Source organism: Calidris pugnax, unplaced genomic scaffold (genome assembly GCF_001431845.1).
Source record: "Calidris pugnax isolate Ruff unplaced genomic scaffold, ASM143184v1 scaffold113, whole genome shotgun sequence".
In the NCBI taxonomy this organism is placed as follows: domain Eukaryota; kingdom Metazoa; phylum Chordata; class Aves; order Charadriiformes; family Scolopacidae; genus Calidris; species Calidris pugnax.
Window position 1 is genome coordinate 1,208,402 of NW_015090879.1, and position 20,240 is coordinate 1,228,641.

General features: G+C 50.5%; 1 protein-coding gene across 5 annotated transcripts in view; it reads right to left on the reverse strand.

Moving 5' to 3' along the window:
* LOC106890635 (CUB and sushi domain-containing protein 2-like) overlaps positions 1-20,240 on the reverse strand; it is a 291,319-nt gene that overhangs the window by 22,086 nt on the left and 248,993 nt on the right. For all 5 annotated transcript variants that reach the window (XM_014946585.1, XM_014946584.1, XM_014946583.1 and 2 more), the window contains 10 exons: positions 19,097-19,213; positions 18,285-18,494; positions 16,639-16,827; positions 13,345-13,522; positions 11,496-11,641; positions 7,903-7,983; positions 7,036-7,149; positions 5,069-5,257; positions 4,196-4,342; positions 3,065-3,253 (listed from right to left, as the gene is read on the reverse strand). In XM_014946585.1, the coding sequence (XP_014802071.1) occupies positions 3,065-3,253; positions 4,196-4,342; positions 5,069-5,257; positions 7,036-7,149; positions 7,903-7,983; positions 11,496-11,641; positions 13,345-13,522; positions 16,639-16,827; positions 18,285-18,494; positions 19,097-19,213 (1,560 nt within the window). The remainder of the gene's footprint in view (positions 1-3,064; positions 3,254-4,195; positions 4,343-5,068; positions 5,258-7,035; positions 7,150-7,902; positions 7,984-11,495; positions 11,642-13,344; positions 13,523-16,638; positions 16,828-18,284; positions 18,495-19,096; positions 19,214-20,240) is intronic.

Here is a 20,240-nt window from a genome sequence, read left to right on the forward strand (position 1 = left end):
AAATGTCATTTGTTAACCAGACCATGTGTTTACAGGCCCCCCCAGCTCCCCTCCTCCTACACAGCTGATTGTGTGAGCCATTGATGCAGTGTTATGGATCGAGCTCCCAAACCTCTGCCATGCGGTCCTGGCCACCAGAAAGGATGAGAAATTGAGTACGGCCCAAAACAAAAGGTTGCCAGTTGGCTTGGAGAGCCATGTAAAAGGGGAAAAAAAAAAAAAAAAAAGATGGATCGAGCTCCCAAACCTCTGCCATGCGGTCCTGGCCACCAGAAAGGATGAGAAATTGAGTACGGCCCAAAACAAAAGGTTGCCAGTTGGCTTGGAGAGCCATGTAAAAGGGGAAAAAAAAAAAAAAAAAAAAGATGTTGGATTTTCTGTAGCTGAAGCAGGCAAGAAGAGCAGAGCCAACCCTGGCTATCGGCTGCTGGAGGCCAGGGGGGGGAGCTGCTCCCCCATGAATCACTGCTGCTCACTCACCTCCCACATCCATCTCAAGGCACTTGATTGCCATGGGCCAGTATTAAGAGTCCTGATGTCAATTAGGGCAAACAGAGAGAGAGGGAGACTTTCCCCAAGGGGCTATTTCAGCCTCAGGATCTAACGTCACCAGCAAGCTCTCCTCCCCACGGGACAGAGACAGGCTCTTCCAGAGGGACATCCAGCACCAGGATCCTGACAAGCTGCTCTCTGTGTGCTCAGTGGGGACACACACACCTCTCCAAAGGGGAAATCAGAGCAGGAACCTACCTGAAATGCTATGAATTCTCCCCCCAGTTCTTCCTCTGTTGGTGCCTGCCATGGAGTGACACCATGGGTTAAGCCTATCAAGCTCCTGATGTGTCACGCATGGGGTGGGAGCTTGCTGAGACCCCCAGGAGATGGACTTAGTGCTTCCCATATGGCTCCCACAGGAATTCCTGCTCCCAGGAACACCGCAGGAGCCCCCATGTCTGGGCCAGGTAGTGAGAAGTCATGGATGGTCTGGCTCTGACTCCCTCCCCGGTGGCCTGGGCACCAGCACTCAGGGACTAGATTCTGAATCACTGCTGTCAGGGGACACCTCACCCAAGCACATTCTCTCCCAGTCACCCCACACATTCTCCAACTCCTCCCCTTCTCCGCCTTTAAAACCCACTCCCCACACACCATTACACCTCTGGGACGTAAATGCAGATTTTTGGAGCTGAACGCGAGGCTGAGGTGCTGTTCCAGCTCACCAGGGCGGGAAAGACTTAGCAGCTTTTGTACCTGTTCTTGATTACATGATTCTCTTTAAAAAAGATGCGGCGCATCGGAGCAATTCCTTACGCCGGGCGGAGGATTCGGGAGCACAGTTGCCATGACAGCCCTCGCCTGCCGGCACTGCTGCGCTCCAGCCGCTCCTTCCAGCGCTTGGCGCCTGCCCCCATCCCTGTTTTCCCGGAGCCTGGGCTCGGGATCCCAGCTCCCCCTTGCCAACGGGCTGGGTGGCAGGGGTCGGGTCCAGAGAAGGCCAACAAAGCTGGTGAGGGGTCTGGAGAATAAGTCTTATGAGGAGAGGCTGAGGGAGCTGGGGTTATTCAGCCTGGAGAAGAGGAGGCTGAGGGGAGACCTTATTGCTCTCTACAACTCCCTGAAAGGAGGGTGTAGAGAGATGGGGGTTGGTCTCTTTTCTCAAGTCACAGGCGACAGGACAAGAGGAAATGGCCTCAAGTTGCACCAGGGGAGGTTCAGGCTGGATATTAGGAAAAATTTTTTCACTGAAAGGGTTCTCAGCCATTGGAATGGGCTGCCCAGGGAGGTGGTTGAGGCCCCATCCCTGGAGGTGTTCAAAAGACGGGTTGATGTAGTGCTGGGAGGTCTGGTTTAGTGATGATGCTCCTTGTTTGTTGTGTGGGTGTCTATTTTTTGTCAGTTAGGTTGACGGTTGGACAAGATGATCTTTAAGGTCCTTTCCAACCTAGAAGGTTCTGTGATTCTGTGATTCCTGCTTTCCACTCCCCTTTCAATAAATACAGCCTTGAGAGTGCTCCAGATGGATAGAAGCACCCACGGCACAAACCCACCCTTTAGGGGCAGGGCTGTTTGCACCCTCTGCCATTTCCAAAGAGACTAAGTGATTCAGGAGCACAGAAGAAATTTTTTTTCAAGGCTCTTTGGCACTTCCCACGCTAAATAATCCTGCTTTTCCTTAGGGCTTGGACTGGGCAAACAATGCAGCCACCGCACGCAGGTTCTGCCTGTGCTGTCTCTGTTCCCTGGCCAGTTTCCAGGGAAGTCAATGCAATATTAATCCCCAGTGCTCGGTCCCCTTGGAACATGGATGAATGTTCAAAGACACTGAAAGGCTTCATCAGAATAAAGATGGGCATTTTATCAGCACAAAGGAACGGGGCTGATTGGCGGATGGAGAGAAAGGTGCAATCAGAAAGTGAACAGGGGGAGGGAGACGAAATAGCGCAGAAGCGAAGCCCCCCCGGGGCACCGTGCCCCGTCCTCCCCTCCCACGCCTGGAAGGAGCCATGTGCTAAGTATGGTATGTCATAAAGATTATGGTTAATTAGGAGGACATGTGGAAAGAACAGCCACATGCCTGAATCTTATATGAAGCCAACAGAAACCGGGCACCACCTGAATCCTAACAAATTCCTTGTCCCCCACTGACTCACGCAGACCTAAGACAGCGCTTCCAGAAATACCAAAGGAAATTCATTCCAGTCACTAAAACCCAGCGGGACCCTGCTCCTGCCAGCCTTTCCAGAATCTTCCAGGCCATAGTTTCTCCCAGCCTTAACCAAAAGGCTGTGCCTTTGCTGAGTCTGAACACCTCCAGCAGCAGCCTTTGCACAGACACTTTTTTCTCCCCCATCCAAATGCTCCCAAACAGTTATTCCATCCCCTCCTTGCTCATTGATTCCCAAGGACCTGGACACAAGAGGAACACCCTACCCACAGCCTGAAGCCTCTTCTCAACAGGGAACTGGGGGGGGGAATTACAAGGGGTTTTTATTTTTACCCCGTTTTTCTCAGCCCTTCCTAGGACCCCCCGGATGCCCGCAGGGCTCGGTTTGCCCGCTCTCACCTTGGCAGAGGGGGATGGCCTGGTTCCAGTGGAAGTAGCCCTGGGGGTGCTGGGTGCAGGTGGTGGTGCTGTGGCCAACCAGGCGGTAGCCCGTGTCGCAGCCGAAGCGCACGGTGCTGCCGGGGAGCTGGCCCGTCTGGCTGAGGATGAGCCCGTGGGCTGGGGGCTGCGGGAGGCTGCAGTAAGGAGCTGGAGAGAAGGGCAGAAGACAATAAATCAGTCACTGGATGGGCAGTGGCAAGACAAATTCCCTTCCCAGTCTCAGGAACTTCACCGCGTTTACCAAAACCTAAGGCTGTGCAAGAAACAGAGAACTGATGGATAAATACAAAGTCAAAGGGAGAAAGCACAGGGCCACTATCCAAGCTTCACTCGGCTCTAGAAATAAAGACTAATTTCTGATAATTAAATATTACTTAATTCATTTACTGAGTAAAGTCATTACTTATTTATGACACGCTGGCAAGTTCTCAGCCCAGTTTTATAACTTCCATTAATTAAGATTTGCTAAGTTCCAAAACACAGTAATTTGTTTTAAGGAATTGTCAGCAAACATCCAGTGTTGGGCAGCATTTTCCTGCTGAAGGAGCAACCCAGACTCCCCGGTCCTGCCCCGGCGAGGGCAGCAGCACGAGGTCTGAGCGGGAGCACAAGGTGTTTTCAACAGTTCACAGCAGATGCTGGAACTCTGTCAGTCCCAACCAAGTTGTGTCTCATGCTCCAAGCAGCTCCCAACAAGAGCCCTTATGTTTTGTGATGTTCATCTTCAAACATCTCCAAACGGCCTCATCACAAGGACACAATGATTTAGTGAAGCAGCAATATTTACTGCAAATTGCACGGGTGGGGTTTCCTTCATCCAGAGCCACCATGTCTATGGTTATATATTCTGATTAATTAAGAGGGGTTTGAGAAAGCAGCCAGAGCTTCCAGGTTTCTGCTGGAAATAATCCTGCCTTCCCCAGCCCCACCAGCTCAGAACCAGCCCAGCTTTGTGCCCATTTCCCAGGCCTTGGCAGCGTTTGCCGACACAGATGGCCCCTGCCCCTCCACAGCAACATTGGGGAGATCCTTAGCTGAGGGGATGGCCACGTTCCTGGCAGAGCCAGCCCCTCTCTGCCCTGGGCTCACCAGAGTAGCGGATTTTGAAGCCTTTTCTGTTGTAGGCATGATCAGAGGACCAGCGGAGATAGACTTTGTTGCCGCTGCTGGTGACGGTCAGCGGGGCAGAGTAGTTCCCACTCAGCGACAGGAGCAGAGGGCTGTGACCAGAAGGACCTGGAAGAACAACAGGAAGGAGGAAAAGTCAGGGCTGGCACAGACAGACAGTGACTCCTGGGCTTTCTGGGTGTGTTTCTGCAGAAGGAACGAGCGTTTTGTGGAATGCCACCACCAGTCCAGGAACGGCAGCTCGTGCTCAGGGTTTCTTCATGAACACGAGTCCCAGAGCAGACACCTGGGTCCTGGGAAAGTGACTGTGAAAAAAGCCCAGGTGACTGCAGTAAGACCAGGACTTTGCTCCAGGCAGCGTGCCTTCAGCTCACATCCCCATGAGAAACCCCAGCAGCACCAGCAGAACTCGTGTTCTGTGTCTGGCTGCAGAGCTGCATCACTGTGAATATTGACAGATCCCCTCTCAGGTCATGAGAACTCGCAGGCCTAGAAAATCTGGTCTGTGTGGGCTTCAGGGCTGAGGAGTCCCACCATCTCACCTCACCCCTCCCCAGCAAACTCTGCTGCAGCTTCTCCCAGGAACTTGCTAAGTCCTGCCCCTTGGGAAAATACTTTAGAGCCATCCAAAAATCAAACCATTGATATTTTCTTATCCAGAGAATCAATGAGCGTTAGGAGGAGCTTTCTTTAAGTCCAGCAGAAGGTTACAGGCGCAGTGGTGGGAAGCTCTCCCCAGAGAGCTCTGAAACAGAGATTAACACCTAATGCAACTTGGCCATTCCTTTCCTTTCCCCTCAGCTGCTCTGCAAGTCACAGCGGTAAACTTCTTACCATCAAAGATTTCGAACTCGTCATACTGCTTCTCGCTCAGGAAGTACTCGATGGTGAGGGAGATGTTATACCCAGGCTCCACCTTCACCACCCAAGAGCAGGTCTGAAAGTGGGGATAAGTTCCCAGGAAGCTCTGGCTGAGGATGACACCGGTGGAGTCCGTCATCACCTCGTTCATGGGACAGTGCACTGCCGGGAACAGGAGGGAGAGACAACACCAAATGAATTTTCCTGTTTTGCAGAGGAAGGAAGAAAACACAACGCACTATGGCCAAGGTCATCGGTCTTGAGGAGCTAGGGCATGGCAGAGCACAACTCCCACCCATGGACATCACTGCACCCTTGGGGCTCATGAGGATCCCCAGACCCTGGCTCAGGCTCTGGATGAAGCTCACTGTGTTTTCCACAAATCCCAGCAATCGCCATGTTTAAAGAAAGGGGCTAAAAGCAACAATAAAACCGAACAATTTCAACCGTCTTTGCATCATTTCACACCTCTTTCGAGACGAAGGGCACCGCGACCAAGCAACTCTTCTCCACTTACAAAACACTCCCTGGGAATCCCTGGAAACTTCATTACCTGGGTTAGAACAAGGTGTGGAACCACAGGCTTATCCCAGCTCACCCACGGAGCTGTTAACCAGGACATAAAAACTCCAATTCCTTTCTCTAATCACTACACCCCATTTAGGTTCTGAAAATATTATATCCAACTGAATACACTAAATAAAAGGGCCAGCAAAAACACCCCAGAAGAGGAGGCAAACATACAAAGTGAACAAAAAACATAAAGAGAAAGGGATCTTTATTTATCCATAATTGTCACCAAAGCCCAGTGCAAATGCTGCACTTGTATTAATAGAAAACAGCCAGAACTATCCAGAAAGAACAGTGTATTCTTTCCAAATCCTTAATCCCATCAGTGATTTTTTGACCTCTATAAATTGGTGGCCAGATGTAATTTAAGCAGTCCCTTTACCCCCAGGCTAACAACCATCAGTAAATAATTGAATGACCTCCCTTTCTCTCCTTCAGTTCACGCTATTTCAGAGAGAATAAAGCTATAGAAAAATATCCCATTATATGGTAAAAATGTTCAGATAGGAGGGAACGAAGGAGATGAAATAATCACGGCTGGAGCGAACAAAAGTACCAGCAGGAATCCGGAGGATAAATAAGGTAACATGGCAGCGTGGAAACATCTCTGGGATCCCTCCTGCGTGGCAGCGAGGTGCACAGCCCAGCCTGCTCGGGGCTCTCATTTTTTCTCCCCTGTAAATCATTCTGTGGCACCGACAGCGAGGCCGTTCCTCGCAGGATGCTGTGCCCGAGGAGCTCTCTGTGCCGCAGCCCGCTCCTCCTCCGGCTCCTCAACTGTCACGCAGGATTCCTCCCCCCTCCCAGCCTAAGAAGGACACTCGGGTGACTGTTGTAATGACTTGGGGAATGCAGTCAGACACACGGTGCGTCACTCCTCTGCTCGCTCCCTCTGCGGGAAAGCACGAGCTTAAAGCACCATCCTTAACCTTGTACCTTGGGGTACAACCCAGGGGTACCCGACGTGTCACCACGCAACACAGAGACCCCGTAAAACCCCCAGATCCAGCAAGGGGTGGAGGAACTTCACCTGTCGTTTATCAGAGGGTGGCTGCAATGTCACCCAGCAGATCGCTCACCAGTATTTGCTGGTTGCTGCTGCAGCCCAGCCCAGGTGTGGGACCTGAGGTGGGTCAGAACAGCCTTTCCCTGCACAGAGGGATCCCACCACCCTCCTCACGAGGTCCTGACAGGTGGTTTTGCACTACTGAGACCCTGGAGATCTGAGAATTAGCCCCAAAGATGCTGTTTGTGCAAGGAAAGCTCCTCCAGCTGCCATCCAGCTGGCTCTCTCCCTTCCCAAGCCTCACACTTTGCAGCAGTCTCTGGGTAGGAAGCTTCGGCTGCCACTCTGGGCACCCCCCCTTTACCTTCACACGTGGGTGGAGGTCCTTCAAACTGGAGATGAGTGCCCAGTTTGCAGGTCAGGATTTCATTTCCAATGAGGGTAAAGCCGGGAAGGCACCTGTACCTCACTACGTCACCTACGGAGAGACACAGAAAACATCTTGACTCACAAAAAGGATGGATTCGTTAAGGCTGAGCCGTGCCCTGGGAAGAGGGCACCTCGGGGGGCACCTCTCACCCCCCCCACTCTGCCTCTGACACGGCCATGCTGGAGTAAAAGGTGTAGGGAGGCCTGCTGGAGCCTCAGCTGGGCTAAACTGCTGTCGTGCCACTGAGACTGTTATGATTTGTGTGAGCTATTTCAGGGGGAGACTCTCCTCAAAGAGAGCAGACGGCGAGAAAAAGATGCTTTAAAAAAAAAAAATCATGGCTACTTCACTGGCTGCAGACACACTTAAAACGCGGATGTAACCGCGAGCAACAGCTAAAAATACAAAAAGCACCGTCGATACGGGTGAAAGGTTCTCAAAAAAACCCAGAATAACGGTCTCTAGGCTTTCACATAACACTTTGCTTGAAACACCTGAAAACTATTATTGTGGCAAACGTTTCCGAATGCTTCCAAACAAGCTCAGGGCTCTCAGAAAAGCCCAATCACTTCTTCTGTACGAACAGAGAGGAAAAGCCTGGGGACAATGGGATCGATGTGTGAATGTCAGGTGTTGGGAGAGGCCACGCACAACCTCCCCACACCACAAGCAATGGCTTCACACGTGTGAAGAGGTGCCCTCACACCCGAGACAGGGGGTGACAGCACGTGTGTCCCCTCCTGTGGGCACTGCCAGCAGCTGGTGAGGGGACAGAGGGCTGAGGGGACCAAGAGGGGGTACCTATGTTGAATTCCTCATTCTCGGTGATGATTTCTGCGTTGGGAACGACGGTTGGTGGCTGACACCTGAAGAGCTGGTAGGCTGGAAGAGAGCAAAGGAAGAGGGGGAGATGTTAAGCTGGGGGTGAAGGCAGCCACAGCACCCCAGAGTGAAGCACAGCAGCACCGCAGCAAATCCTCCCTCCCCACAAGTAGAAGGAATTTCAAAAGCACAACCAGCCCTTTTCCCCCCTCCAAACCCTACGGAGATGGTTCCTGTTACTTGTGCCCCAAAGCAGCTCTTGAATGATGATCAATGGGGGCCAACGTGAGGCAACTTGACCAGCACCTTCTGGGCTACTTAGAAAGAAGATCTGGGTGACCTCAGTGGAATTAGGTCAATCACAGCAGAGAGAGAGTCTCGGGCTGCTCCATCACCAGGTAAATGACAATAATTATTCAGAGAATTTCACCCCTACCGCCTGCCCTTGAACAGAGATCGCAAAACTCACTGGTTTATTTTTAACTTGGAATTATACATTAATTTCTTCTGCAAATACTTCCAGGAGTGCTAATGTTTTCCAGGTGCAAACCCTGTATGTAGCTTGCAGTTCACAAAGTCCCCTATGTGAGGGTGATGTCAGTGCCTCACGGAAGGCAAAACAGGGCAGACCTTGTACTTTTTGCCCAATTAGGCGTTTTTTCAGGGGTGCCATGTGGCTTAAGGGGAAGAGGGCATCCAGTCGAGGAGCAGAAACAATTCCTTACGGCTCACGCACCTGACCAAAACCACTTCAAATAGCAAATTTTCCACCAAAAATTAAAGATCAGCTAACACTGAGCAAAACAAATGCCCTGCTTACAAGCATGTGGGTGTATAAGGCTCCAGCGCCGCGCTGCTTATGAAAATAAACGCACAAGAGCTGTGAGCACAGTTAAATTGAAAATATGGTACCGGGAACCAAATGAATATTAATGAAAGACATTTTCTGCTATTTGCTCAGCACTTCTCTGCATCTTTGCTCTCCCCGCACCTGACCCTGGACAAGCATAACTTCCCCTGAAATTTATATCAGCCCTTTAATTTAAGATACTGGAGCTCAAGCTGCCACTGAATATTAATTCTTACTAACTCCGTGCTGTCGAACTCTTTGCACCAGGGCCAGGCTGGCCATATAAAGCCTCACCTTAATGAGGCTTAATGACAATGCTTAAATACAGATGTACAGAAGTAGATGCCCCATCGTCTCGCCCCAACTTCCCTACCCCCTAACCTGTGGGACAATAATACTTTCCCAAAAGGTGTGTGGAAAAATGTGATGTTTAGAGGTCCAGGGAATGGGCAGGAGGGAACACAGTTACGTGCAATCTTTTAAGCAGAAGTTTGACAGTGGGGGGAAGAAGGAAAGGAAACCTCAACAAAAATTTAAATTCAATGCTATTTTAAAAGTGCTTGACAGCATCTATTGAAGTGGAAAGATAACCCAGCATTTACAGCATTAATCTCCACTCCTTAATGGGCCATATTTCAATAGAGGGGTGTGATTAAGACGGCTTCAGCATCTGGGTGATACAGCACTGGCAAAGCTCCTTCCAACAGCACATCCATTTGTTCTCACCAGGACAAAACACAGTCCCGTCCTTGAAACCACAGTGGGACCCCCCTGAGTTACGGTGCCATAAAACCCTCTCCCACCGCGCTCACACATCAGTTTGTGCTGGCACCTGAACCAACCCGTTTAATAACGGCTGCAACATCATCATTTTTCAAGGGATGCTATTGAATCTTTAAGCTCTGCGAATCAGTCTTTTGTTTCCCTTCCTCCACCCCAAGGAAACCTCTCTTTGCAGGCATTTAAAGGGGCCATGGTTCCCTGACAGGGGGCTGATCATCACTGTAGGGAAAAAGACAATTTAAAGCTGAAGGGGGACGTCTCCTATGTCCTAGATCTGCCAACATTCAGACACAGAAAAGAAAATATACATTGCTGTAGATCCCGAGGAAACTGCATTTCATGCAATTTCAACCCAAAGGGCGATGCCAAAGATTTAACTGACTGCACTGCCTGGGTCTGGTGTGAAAATCCCCCCCTTTCTCCCACACCTTCCTTGGTGTGCAAAGCGAGCCTGGGAAAGAGACAGATCTCACCATGGAGGAAACCACCTCCATCACTTACATCTTTGGGGTTAGGCTTTATACCAAAGGCCCACGTATAAAGGGAGCAATAAGCCAATAAATGACACTTTAATAAAAAGCCAAGCAGTTGTGAGAGTGCCCAGCTGGTTAACGGGTTATAAATGACCACTGGCCTCCACCGACTCCCACCAGCACCGACCCCAGACCTCCCACCCTGCCTGTGACTGCCTTTATGCCCCACATAAACCTCCAGCTGAAGAAACCTCAGTATAAAGCGCCATCAAGACGAGAGAACAGCAGCATATGCTGATGGGCTCAACCAAAGCAATGATAGTGTCTAATTCATATTGCAAAAGGAAGCATTTGCTGAACTGCAGCAGTGTTTACATATTGCTCATTTCTGAGCCAAACTGCCTAAACCATAATTTTTTTGCATAACTGTTATATCCGCGCCATTGTCTGGGAATATAAATCTTACAGTGTTTTGCAGCAGTAAACCAATTCCCTCCGAAGCCCAGCAAACATTCTTTCAATTCCGCCGATCCGTCTAACACTTGCCTTTCGGAACTGAACAGAAGCCGAGACATTCTGCCCAGATTCATGGTGTAATTCGGGTAGGACTTTGTGGACATTGTTGCCAGCAAATTACCCAAGCGAGGGGAGGTCTCCATTCTCACTTTCCCAAATCCCAGCTCTGCCGTAGGAACTTGTTAGCTAATCCAATTTAAAAGTTGGGCTCTTGTTTAGTGGTGGAAAGCAAACGCTCTCATTTCCATGTAATACCCAGCGTCTCTCTAGCTCGAGCTGAGCTCGCACCAAAGAATCCTCAAGTAATTTAGGGATTTACAAGAACTCCTGTCCTCCCCTGAGGAATGAAGTCACCTCTCAGAGGGAACACGGCTGCCAGTTAAAACAGGCCACCGAGATGACCCCACTGGTTTAGCAGAGCGTTGGAAAGAGAGCTCCACATCCCGGCAGCGCTGCGGGGAAGGAGAGTTTTAGGCAAAGAAAACTGAGCTGCCCATAATGGGATCCGTCATGGAGAGGCTGATATTTACAGGCATCACCTGGAGAGAGGTGTGGGGCTGGCAGGGCTGTGAGTCTGCAGCCACCCCATCTGTGCTTGAACTATCAGGGTGTCACAGATGGATTCCCCATCCCACACAGACGCCAGCGCCCGAGTGCGTAAGAGACCTTCAAATCTCAAACCTCTTAAAACTGGGTCCCGTTGTTGAAGATTTCAGGTAAAAGTGTGGGTTTTTTCACATCTTCTCTTCCCCAGAACTAGACCCTCCCCACAACAAGCCACAACCGACCCATGCCCCGACACATCCCAGGCAGGTATAAAGCTCGTGCTGCTCAGTAAACAACACAGACCGTAGAAATAAATGGCAAAAATCCCAGACCCTCCCCACAACAAGCCACAACCGACCCATGCCCCGACACAAAGCTCGTGCTGCTCAGTAAACAATACAGACCGTAGAAATAAATGGCAAAAATCCCTCCGTTGGCTGCATCACTGTGGAATTTCATCAGGACCTGGTTAGAAGAACTTTGGGCTGATTTCTTAGGAGAGTTGCCAGTGAACACACCCAGCTGTGGGGCTGTTTGCTGTGGACCATCCCTAAAATCGTATGTTAGAAACAAAAGAAAAGAGCATTATTACATGTCCTTAATCCTAGGCAACAACCAACCTTCTACACCACACGCACAGGAACTCCTCCACGCTCTTCCTTCCTTCTCCTCCCTTTTTCTCCATCTATAGTGCAGCCTCAGCAGCTCCCTGGGGAGCTGACCTGGACCCCCAGTCCCCCTCCCCGCTCTGTTATAACCAGGATAACCTCCTCTGGCAGTGCAGAGCTCACCCAGCAGACATTTACAAACACAAACTTCTTTTTTAACCTTCAAACTTGAAGAATTAAGGCCAGTTTTCCAATGGAGTTTCACTCCCTGTTTGCACAGCAGACACAGAGGTATTTTGAAAGTCAGGGACTGATTGAGTGCTACAGACTCAAGAATTTGGCCACGAGCTCTTTGGGCAGAGCAGCTGTGTGTGCTCCCTGCGCTGGCTGACGCTGATAATAGCCAATTTCTCTTCCCTTCTCCAAACAGGAAAGGAAGATCCCAGCCTGTGAGGCTCCGGGGGTGAAGAAATCAGTGCCACCTCATTAGCCGCAGCAGAGTTGTGCCCGTTTTACATCAAAGGTCACAGTTCCCAGTTGCTGCTGTTCAAAAGGCAGTTGGGGGTCACAGCTGGTTCCCAACACCCCCCCAGTTCTCTGGGAGACGAGGGGGGAGCGTGGGGCTGCGCAGCTCGTGTTGGGAAAGAAAAACCAAGAGAGGACATTGGTCAACAATTTACCAGTGGCTTTTTCTTCGTTGAGCCTCTATCCACAGACAGGTAGCCAGAGATAAAGCGCAAAAGGAATAAAAATGAGCCCCAGAAAATGTCTATCAGAGAAATCAGAAGCGAAAGGCAATTCCTATTATGCGAGTCCGGACAAGATTCATTTCAACTAAATTTAGCTTGAGATAAAGACCCTGTTTACCATTCATAACGTCTCCTCCGTAAAGCCCCTCAGGCTTCCCAAGAGACTGTTCCTTATTCCATCCAGCAGAGTATTTTGGAACGAAGGGCCAGGCTGATGAGAGCACCCAGCAGGACGAGGGGGGCTCTGCGCCCGAACACCCTCCCACCTCTGGGGACCCATTTGGCATCACCGGCAGCCCAGTGGGACAGTGGCAGCTCAGTGGGACCATGACTGCTCATCCCGGGCACTGCAAGGGGCTGTGTTTCATTTTAAACTGCTGATGATCCCAGAAATTAATGGCAAAAAAGACCTGTAAGGGCTTACAGGTGCTGCCGTATGGCCAAAGGTGGGACTGCTCCTTGGGAGCCGCACAAGATCAAGGCAAAAGCACCAGGAAAGCCAAGGATTCCTCTACAGACTCCCCTCTGGACCAAAGGATGACATTTCCCTCACTGGGCATTAGCAGCCCCATCACCAGTGAGCATTCCTTCACTGGCCTTGCAGCCTATGTCTCCATTTCTCAGGAGCAGAACGTTAACTGTGTTTGGAGACACTCACCTTGTCCCCATTGCCAGCCCCTTGCAGCACACAGCTGTTAATCTACAAGCCCTACTCCTATTAAGTACCCAGAGGTAAAAAAATATCCCAAATCCTCATCCCAGTGTCCCCAGAGGACACTTCCTCACGCTCAGACACAGCACCACCCACGCACGGTGGCACTGGATGCTCCATCTATAATCAGCAAGAGCATCTTTCTGGGCAACTCGTCCAGCCCCGACACCTCCCCCGTACCCACCAGACGGTGATGAAATCGTTGTAGGGCTCCGTCTGCAGCAGAGTGAAGTTGAGATGGATCCCGTATCCCACCGGCACCGTGAGGAGCCAAGTGCAGTCCTGGGAGTTGGGGTACTGGTTGGGGAAGCCAGGAGAGTAAACGGTACCGTTTTGGGTGGTGACGTTCCCCCCACAAGGCACTGCAGGCAATCAGACAGAGACACAAACCTAATGCAGAAACATGCCCCAAAACAGTGACACTTAAAGACCCTCCATTTCCCATTTTTCTGTGATATAAAAAGACAAAAATTCTGAAGGATCCAGCCCTAAAACGTGGCCTAGCTTGCCTCGAATAATTCCTACCTGTCACAACTACATCTAACATTTTCAATTGAATTCCAGCACAATCAAGGCGAGTGCTCCAGAGCTGGAAGGAGCCTGTCAGGGTGTTTGGTACAGATGTCAGACCAGGTGCACAAATAAACTCCAGCTGATGCCCTGGTAAGAGTCTTTGGGCTCCACCAGCTGTCTGCACCCATGCATGGAAAACACAGCTCCTGAGGAGCTCACACCAGTGGGCAAATCTCTCCTCTTGTTCCTCCAGCCCGGCCTGGACCAGAACCACCGAGCAGCTGCCTTTCCAGCGAGCACATCCGAGCAGGGGGGAAATGATGATTTGTGTGACAGCACCGTCCAATTCATTAATCAAGACGACAGTTCTCCTGCACGAGGTATCTCCCAGCGCCAAATGAACTTGCAGACTGAAGAGAGGCAATTAGAAACAGCAAAAAAAAAATAAAAGGGGGGAGAGAAAGATGACATCCTGCTGCAGGCAACGGGAGGGCCCCAGCAGGTCCCTGTGTCTGACAGTCCCCTGTACAAGCACCAGCCTCTGCACCTCCCTGGCAGGGAAACTGAACAGAAAGGATAACAACATCTGCAGCATGTTCCTGGCAACCTGCAACAACCCAAGGCACGGGGTAAGTGCAGACAGTGTCACCTGCCCGAGCCTGCTCTGCTCGAGAGGCCACGTAGCCCTATGTTAAGGAATGGACAGAGTGTGAGGAGATGTCCCCAGAGCCCTTCCTGGGGTCAGATGAAGAGACAGTTGAGAGCCTGTGGGAGAGAATTAAGGGGGAGGCCAATAGGAGGGACACTGTAGTGGGTGTTTATTACAGGCCACCTGATCAGGATGGGGAAGTTGATGAAGCCTTTTACAATCAGCTCAAAGTAGCCTCGCAATCTCAGGCTTTGATTCTCGTGGGTGTCAAGAGGATGGGGCCAGTCTTTTTTCAGTGGTGCCCAGGGACAGGACAAGAGGAAATGGGCACAAACTTGAACATAAGAAGCTACATCTAAACACGAGGAGGAACTTCTTCCCTGTCAGGATGGCAGAGCCCTGGAAGAGGCTGCCCAGGGAGGTGGTGGAGTCTCCTTCTCTGGAGACATTCAAACCCCACCTGGACACGTTCCTGTGGGACCTGCTTTGGCAGGGGGTTGGACTGGATGATCTCCAGAGGTCCCTTCCAACCCATGGGATTCTGTGATTAACTCAGTCCTTGCCTTAGGATAACACACGCTCCCTCCCCACACAATTTATTAATTCCAGCTCAAGTTCTCAACACTTTTTTTTTTTCTGACTTCTTCCACCCCGGCCCTGACTCGCTGTTCCAGATGTGAGGTTAGAGCTGGGCTCCATATATTCCCTGCCTGGTTCTGCTCTGCTCACTCACATGGTCCATCAAGCTGAGAAAAGCATGTGTATCTCTGTAACTCCATACACTCATTTTCTGAAACGAACACCCAGGGAACCTTGGGGCCCCAGCTCCTTTCCACCCTGCAAAGCAGCAGGCAGCCTGCTGATCGCTGGAAAAACTCCCCGGAGCGCTGCTGGAAACATCCCTGTCTGTGCATTTATTTTAGAATTACAGCTTCAATTTTAATTAAAAGGGCTTTCAGCTGCGACCCGTGTGGGAAAGGTGAGGTGGGCAGCCTAAGGCAGAAAGTCCTCACTGCTTGCTGCTATGCAAAAATGGACCATTTAAGGAAACAGCTGGAAAGGGAAAGTTTCTGCATTGGCTTTCCCAGCACTAACAGCCCACCAGATGTACACAGAGAGAAAAAGCAAATGGTTCCAAACTTACCTAATCCCTCATCCCTCTCTGCTATTGAAGTGCTGAAGAGCAAGAAAGCCACTTCAAAACCACAATAAAGGAGGAACGATTGGATGGTTGTAGCTGATGCCTGAGGGAGGTAAGGGCACAGTCCTGCTACCACCAGCCCCTTGCCCTGCGAGAAGCACCCAGCTGAGCACGGGACTCCTCCTCAGCCAACACACATCCCTGGGGCACGGCTGGGGTCAGCTGAGGGTTTGGTTCTTTATGCTTTGTGTTCTCCGGGGTTCAAGGACTTAAGAGAGGAAAAATACCAGTGCACAGCTCCTGCAGACCAAGTGCTGTGAAGAGGCTGGGATAAAGGTCAGTGCTCCTGGGAAACGCGGGGGGAAAGCTTCAATAAACAGCTCTGAACTTCTCAAGGGTTCACACGAAAGCTTTCTAAAGCAAACCACACACAACTGAGTCCTCTGGCCCAAAGGATGAAAGGCTGAAACAGCCCCATGGGGGGCTGAAAAGAGAATTTGGACATTTGAGCCTAGAACACAGACCCACTCCTTCAGCCTGCAGGGTCCTCCTGGCACACATGCTCTTCAGAAGGGAGACCATGTTCAAGGTTACTGAAGAAGTCCCATCCAGATCATTTTGGAGATGCCATCATTGCCCCACTAAGAAGAACTGGACTGGGACACAATCTTCCCACACTAAGAGCCTACAGAGCCACCGGGGTCTTTTACCAGGGACTGGTTTTATTTACTGATGCCAAATCAAGAGAAGCTGAACATTGCTGAAGAAATAAAGCGGGGAAGATCAAGCATTACAATCACCCTGGACTGCTTCCTTCTGGAAGCACATCAGCAGTGAGACTGACAGCTAGAGCTTCCTCGCCCACAGCACGAGGTGCAGACACATCGTCTCAAAAGGCGAACCTTGTTTTTGAGCTGTTCAAACTGTTGGCTTTGACCAGGCTGAAATGTGTGAACATGAGCTCACGGAGAACATGCTTCACCACCTCAGGGGCTGAGTCTTTATTCAAAGTGCACACTCCCTGCCTGCCTCCAGCGATGCTTTTGTTTCCAGAGAAATTTTCAGCCCAACGACAAAACAACGATTCAAAAGGAGACCAAGAACAGAGAGCTGAAGCCTTTTCTCTCCCCAGAAAGGCTCGTCCAGGGGCTCTCGGGGTGACCCCAAAACCATACCTTCACACCTGGGCAAGGGGTGGTCCCAGTTCCTGTTGGTGCCATGCTGGCAGGTCAGGACGGGGTGGCCGATCAGCTGGTAGCCAGGCAGGCACTCGAAGGAGATGGACTGGCCAACGTTGTAACCAGCTCCTCTGACAACACCGTTGGCAAAAGGTTCGGGGTCAGGGCATTCCTGCAGCTCGTAGGCTAAAAAAAATACCAAAAAAAAATAAGGAGGAATGTTTCATACTTCGTATTTTCTCATAAAAGCAGGAACAGTCCACTCCCCACGCTGCTTGGCTACTTCCTCCTCATACAATGACTTAATTGAAGGAGATAAAGGTTAATGAGCCCCGCACACATCTGCAGAGAGGCGGAGGGAAAGCCCTGCTGCTGCTCTGCTGCAGCCTCAGCCACAAGCCCCAGGGTCAGAGCCGGGACCCACAGATCACCCCGCACTTCACTTCCAATTGGGAAATCTGCCTTGTTTTTCAACAAAACGTGGACAACCCTGATGACGAACGCAAGTCAATTGGTTAACATGTTCCACCTGGCATTATAAATTATTGGTCAGCCTTGCTAGAGCTAATTTGCATAGCAATTTCCATGAGATTACCCAGAGTGCCTCAGAGAGCACATTCCTTCCTAAATTGTGCAGCAGCGCATGAATTATATGGTGCATGAACAGGACAGCCAAGACAAAATTAATGTTTTCAATTAAGTATGAGTAGCGGCTTTTATTGCTATTTCTGGGAGTCAGCCCTTTGTCAGTCCTTGGCTGCACCACACGGCTGGAGACACACGCTCCATCTTCCCCACTCCTCACATCTCTCTCCCAGGCAGTGGCTGGACCACTCGGCTCCCAGCTGCCACGTAGCAAACCCCATCCTAATTGTGTTCAGCCTGAAGTACACGACCTGCCCTGGGCATCCTTTGCTCCTTCCTGGTCCCATATGCCAAGGGCAGGTGGACAGAGAAGACCCAAAGGTTTTGCAAAACCACTCATCAAGGTGGAGCTGTGGATCAAGCAGAGCGAGAAGTTCATGTTCTCTTTCAACAGGGCAAAGACTCACGTGGGGAGCCCCACTCCAGCCCCCTCAGAGAGCAGCACGTCCCGTAAAAGGAGCATTTCCAGAGACTGGGGCGGCTGCTGCTCAGAGGACATCACGTCCCCAACGGTGGAGCTGCTGGAGGACTCAGGCTGGCCAAGAAGGGAGGCACCTCCATTGCCCTGTATCTCTGTGCCCCATCACAAGGCTAGGCTGCAGCTCAGGACGGGTTTGCAACTTCAACTGAGACTGAAAAGCAGCTGCAAAATTCCCGAGCATGTCCTCATGGCTGGTGAGGACTCTTCTCATCACACACAACAGCCGAGAGAGCCAAGATCTAAGTGAATCTGGCTGGAATTAATTCAAAGGCATTTCCCTGTCACAGAGCACTCTAGGAACATTTGTTATTTGCCGTAGGCACAAGTCCGGGTGAACAGATCCCAGTTATTAGGATTGAGCATGGCCTTCATGTAACACCTTTCCACTCATTTGGATTAAGTCCTCATGAAATTAATTCATCAGAAGAGCAACAGCCGTGCTGTCTGCCCTCTCCCCTCTCCATTAGCACCCGGGGACAGGACTGTCCCACTGCTGCTCTCTCGGTGGCTTCCTTACCTTGGTATTCCAGCTTGAAGCCCGGCTTGTTCTGGGAGTGGTCGCTGTGGAAGTAGATGGTGGTTTCATGGGACGTCGAGAGGAGGGAGCCCGGGATTTCGGTGCCACTGAACCTCCCGATGACGTTACTGGTGTCGTAGGGCCCGTTGCGGATTTCCACAAAGTCATGGTTGGGCTCAGTGGAGAAGTTTAGGAACTGGATGTGAGCACCTGGAGAGGAAGAAGGGACAGTTTGCCTCTAAAGCTACACCCAAGCTGTAGCACATCTTCCACCTAAGGGCAACCAGACACCCTGCTGGGGCTGGCCTGGGGAGGAGCTGAGCTGGAGCCGGGCAAATTCCTCTCTTCCCGAGGGCTGGGGAGATGCTGCTTTTGAAGGTGCTGATCCCTGCATGAACTCCAGCCGAGGCAGGACATAATCCAGCACAGGCTTTGGTCACTCGTTACATTTATAAAGGGTGATGCAACGGATGATGTTTTAAGGCTATTACAAATGTGAATGGTTAAGGTGGGAGTAGATAAGCACACTGAGGGAGGGTGTTACAGCTCATTCAGAGGTGAGCCCACAAATCCATATCCATGCTACACTCCATGGTGATCCATAATCACCTTTTGAAAAGGTATTTATCATTTCCTAGCACCATATAAATGCATCTTTAATGGAAAGTGTGACCAGGAGGTCAAACAACAGAGCTTCTGTAACTCACCCTGGCAAGTGACGCACCCAGCCCTGCCCATGCCCTGCCTGAACAGGGACGGGATCTCCCCAGCATCTCTTTGTGACAGCATCAAACCAACCCCAGCCGTCTCACCGAAGCCCACTGGCAGCAATATCCTCCACGTGCAGTCCAGGTTGCTTGGATAATTTCCTGGGAAGCCTGGGCTCAGGAGCACTCCTTCCATCTCCTCTGCCGTTCCTCCACACTGGGCTGTAAAACAGACAGTGTCACTGGTCACCATCACCCACCGCTCTCTCGGGGTGATGGTGGCGGCCGACCAGCTGTGTGGGAAATAAAAGAAATTAAAAACCAAGAAGAGAAAAAGTAAAGCCTGCTATGGAACCAGCACAAAGTTTGCCAGGCACTGCACGGCCACATTACTAATGCATGTGCCTTTCTCCTGCCCTCTGGAGATAAAAGCCTGGGTCCAGAGATCCAGTTTTGGCAATCACAGTGGGAGAGACAGATCTGAGGTGAGGGAGGAGGGACAGACGCTCTGTTCTGTCCTAGCAGTGCCCATCACGCACACAGAACTTGTTTCAATTTTTAACCACCTCAGAAAAAAAAAAATCACTGTGAAGAAACAGACTGATCCTATTTTGACTCCAGCTCCCACTACTTCTTTCCCTGGTCTACCTTGCCTCTATACTGGTCAATCTCTGGGTAATTATTGATAAATATAGAACAGAGTGTTTGCACCCTGAATGAAGTAAACCAACAGAAGACAGCACAAAGTATGTTTACAAAAGAGAGCACGTGAAATTTAAAGACAGACATAGCATCTTCTCATGCTCAGCTGGGTGACCTGTGCTCCTAACGCCTTCTGACAGGGTAACTGATCTACCTTGCCTCTATACTCGTCAATCTCTGGGTAATTATTGATAAATATAGAACAGAGTGTTTGCACCCTGAATGAAGTAAACCAACAGAAGACAGCACAAAGTATGTTTACAAAAGAGAGCACGTGAAATTTAAAGACAGACATAGCATCTTCTCATGCTCAGCTGGGTGACCTGTGCTCCTAACGCCTTCTGACAGGGAAGGCACAGATTCCCTTTGTCCAAGAGCTCATTACGTCTGTACTTGCTACTAACAAGGTTTCTCCCAGAAGATTTCTCTTTCTTTTTCCTCTTAATGGCTCTTTAATAGAACTACTTCTAAATTATTTAGAAGCCAAGCATCTGGATGAAGTAGACCAAAAGAAAATCAGCAGGCTTGGCTGGGGAAGCAAGCTGCT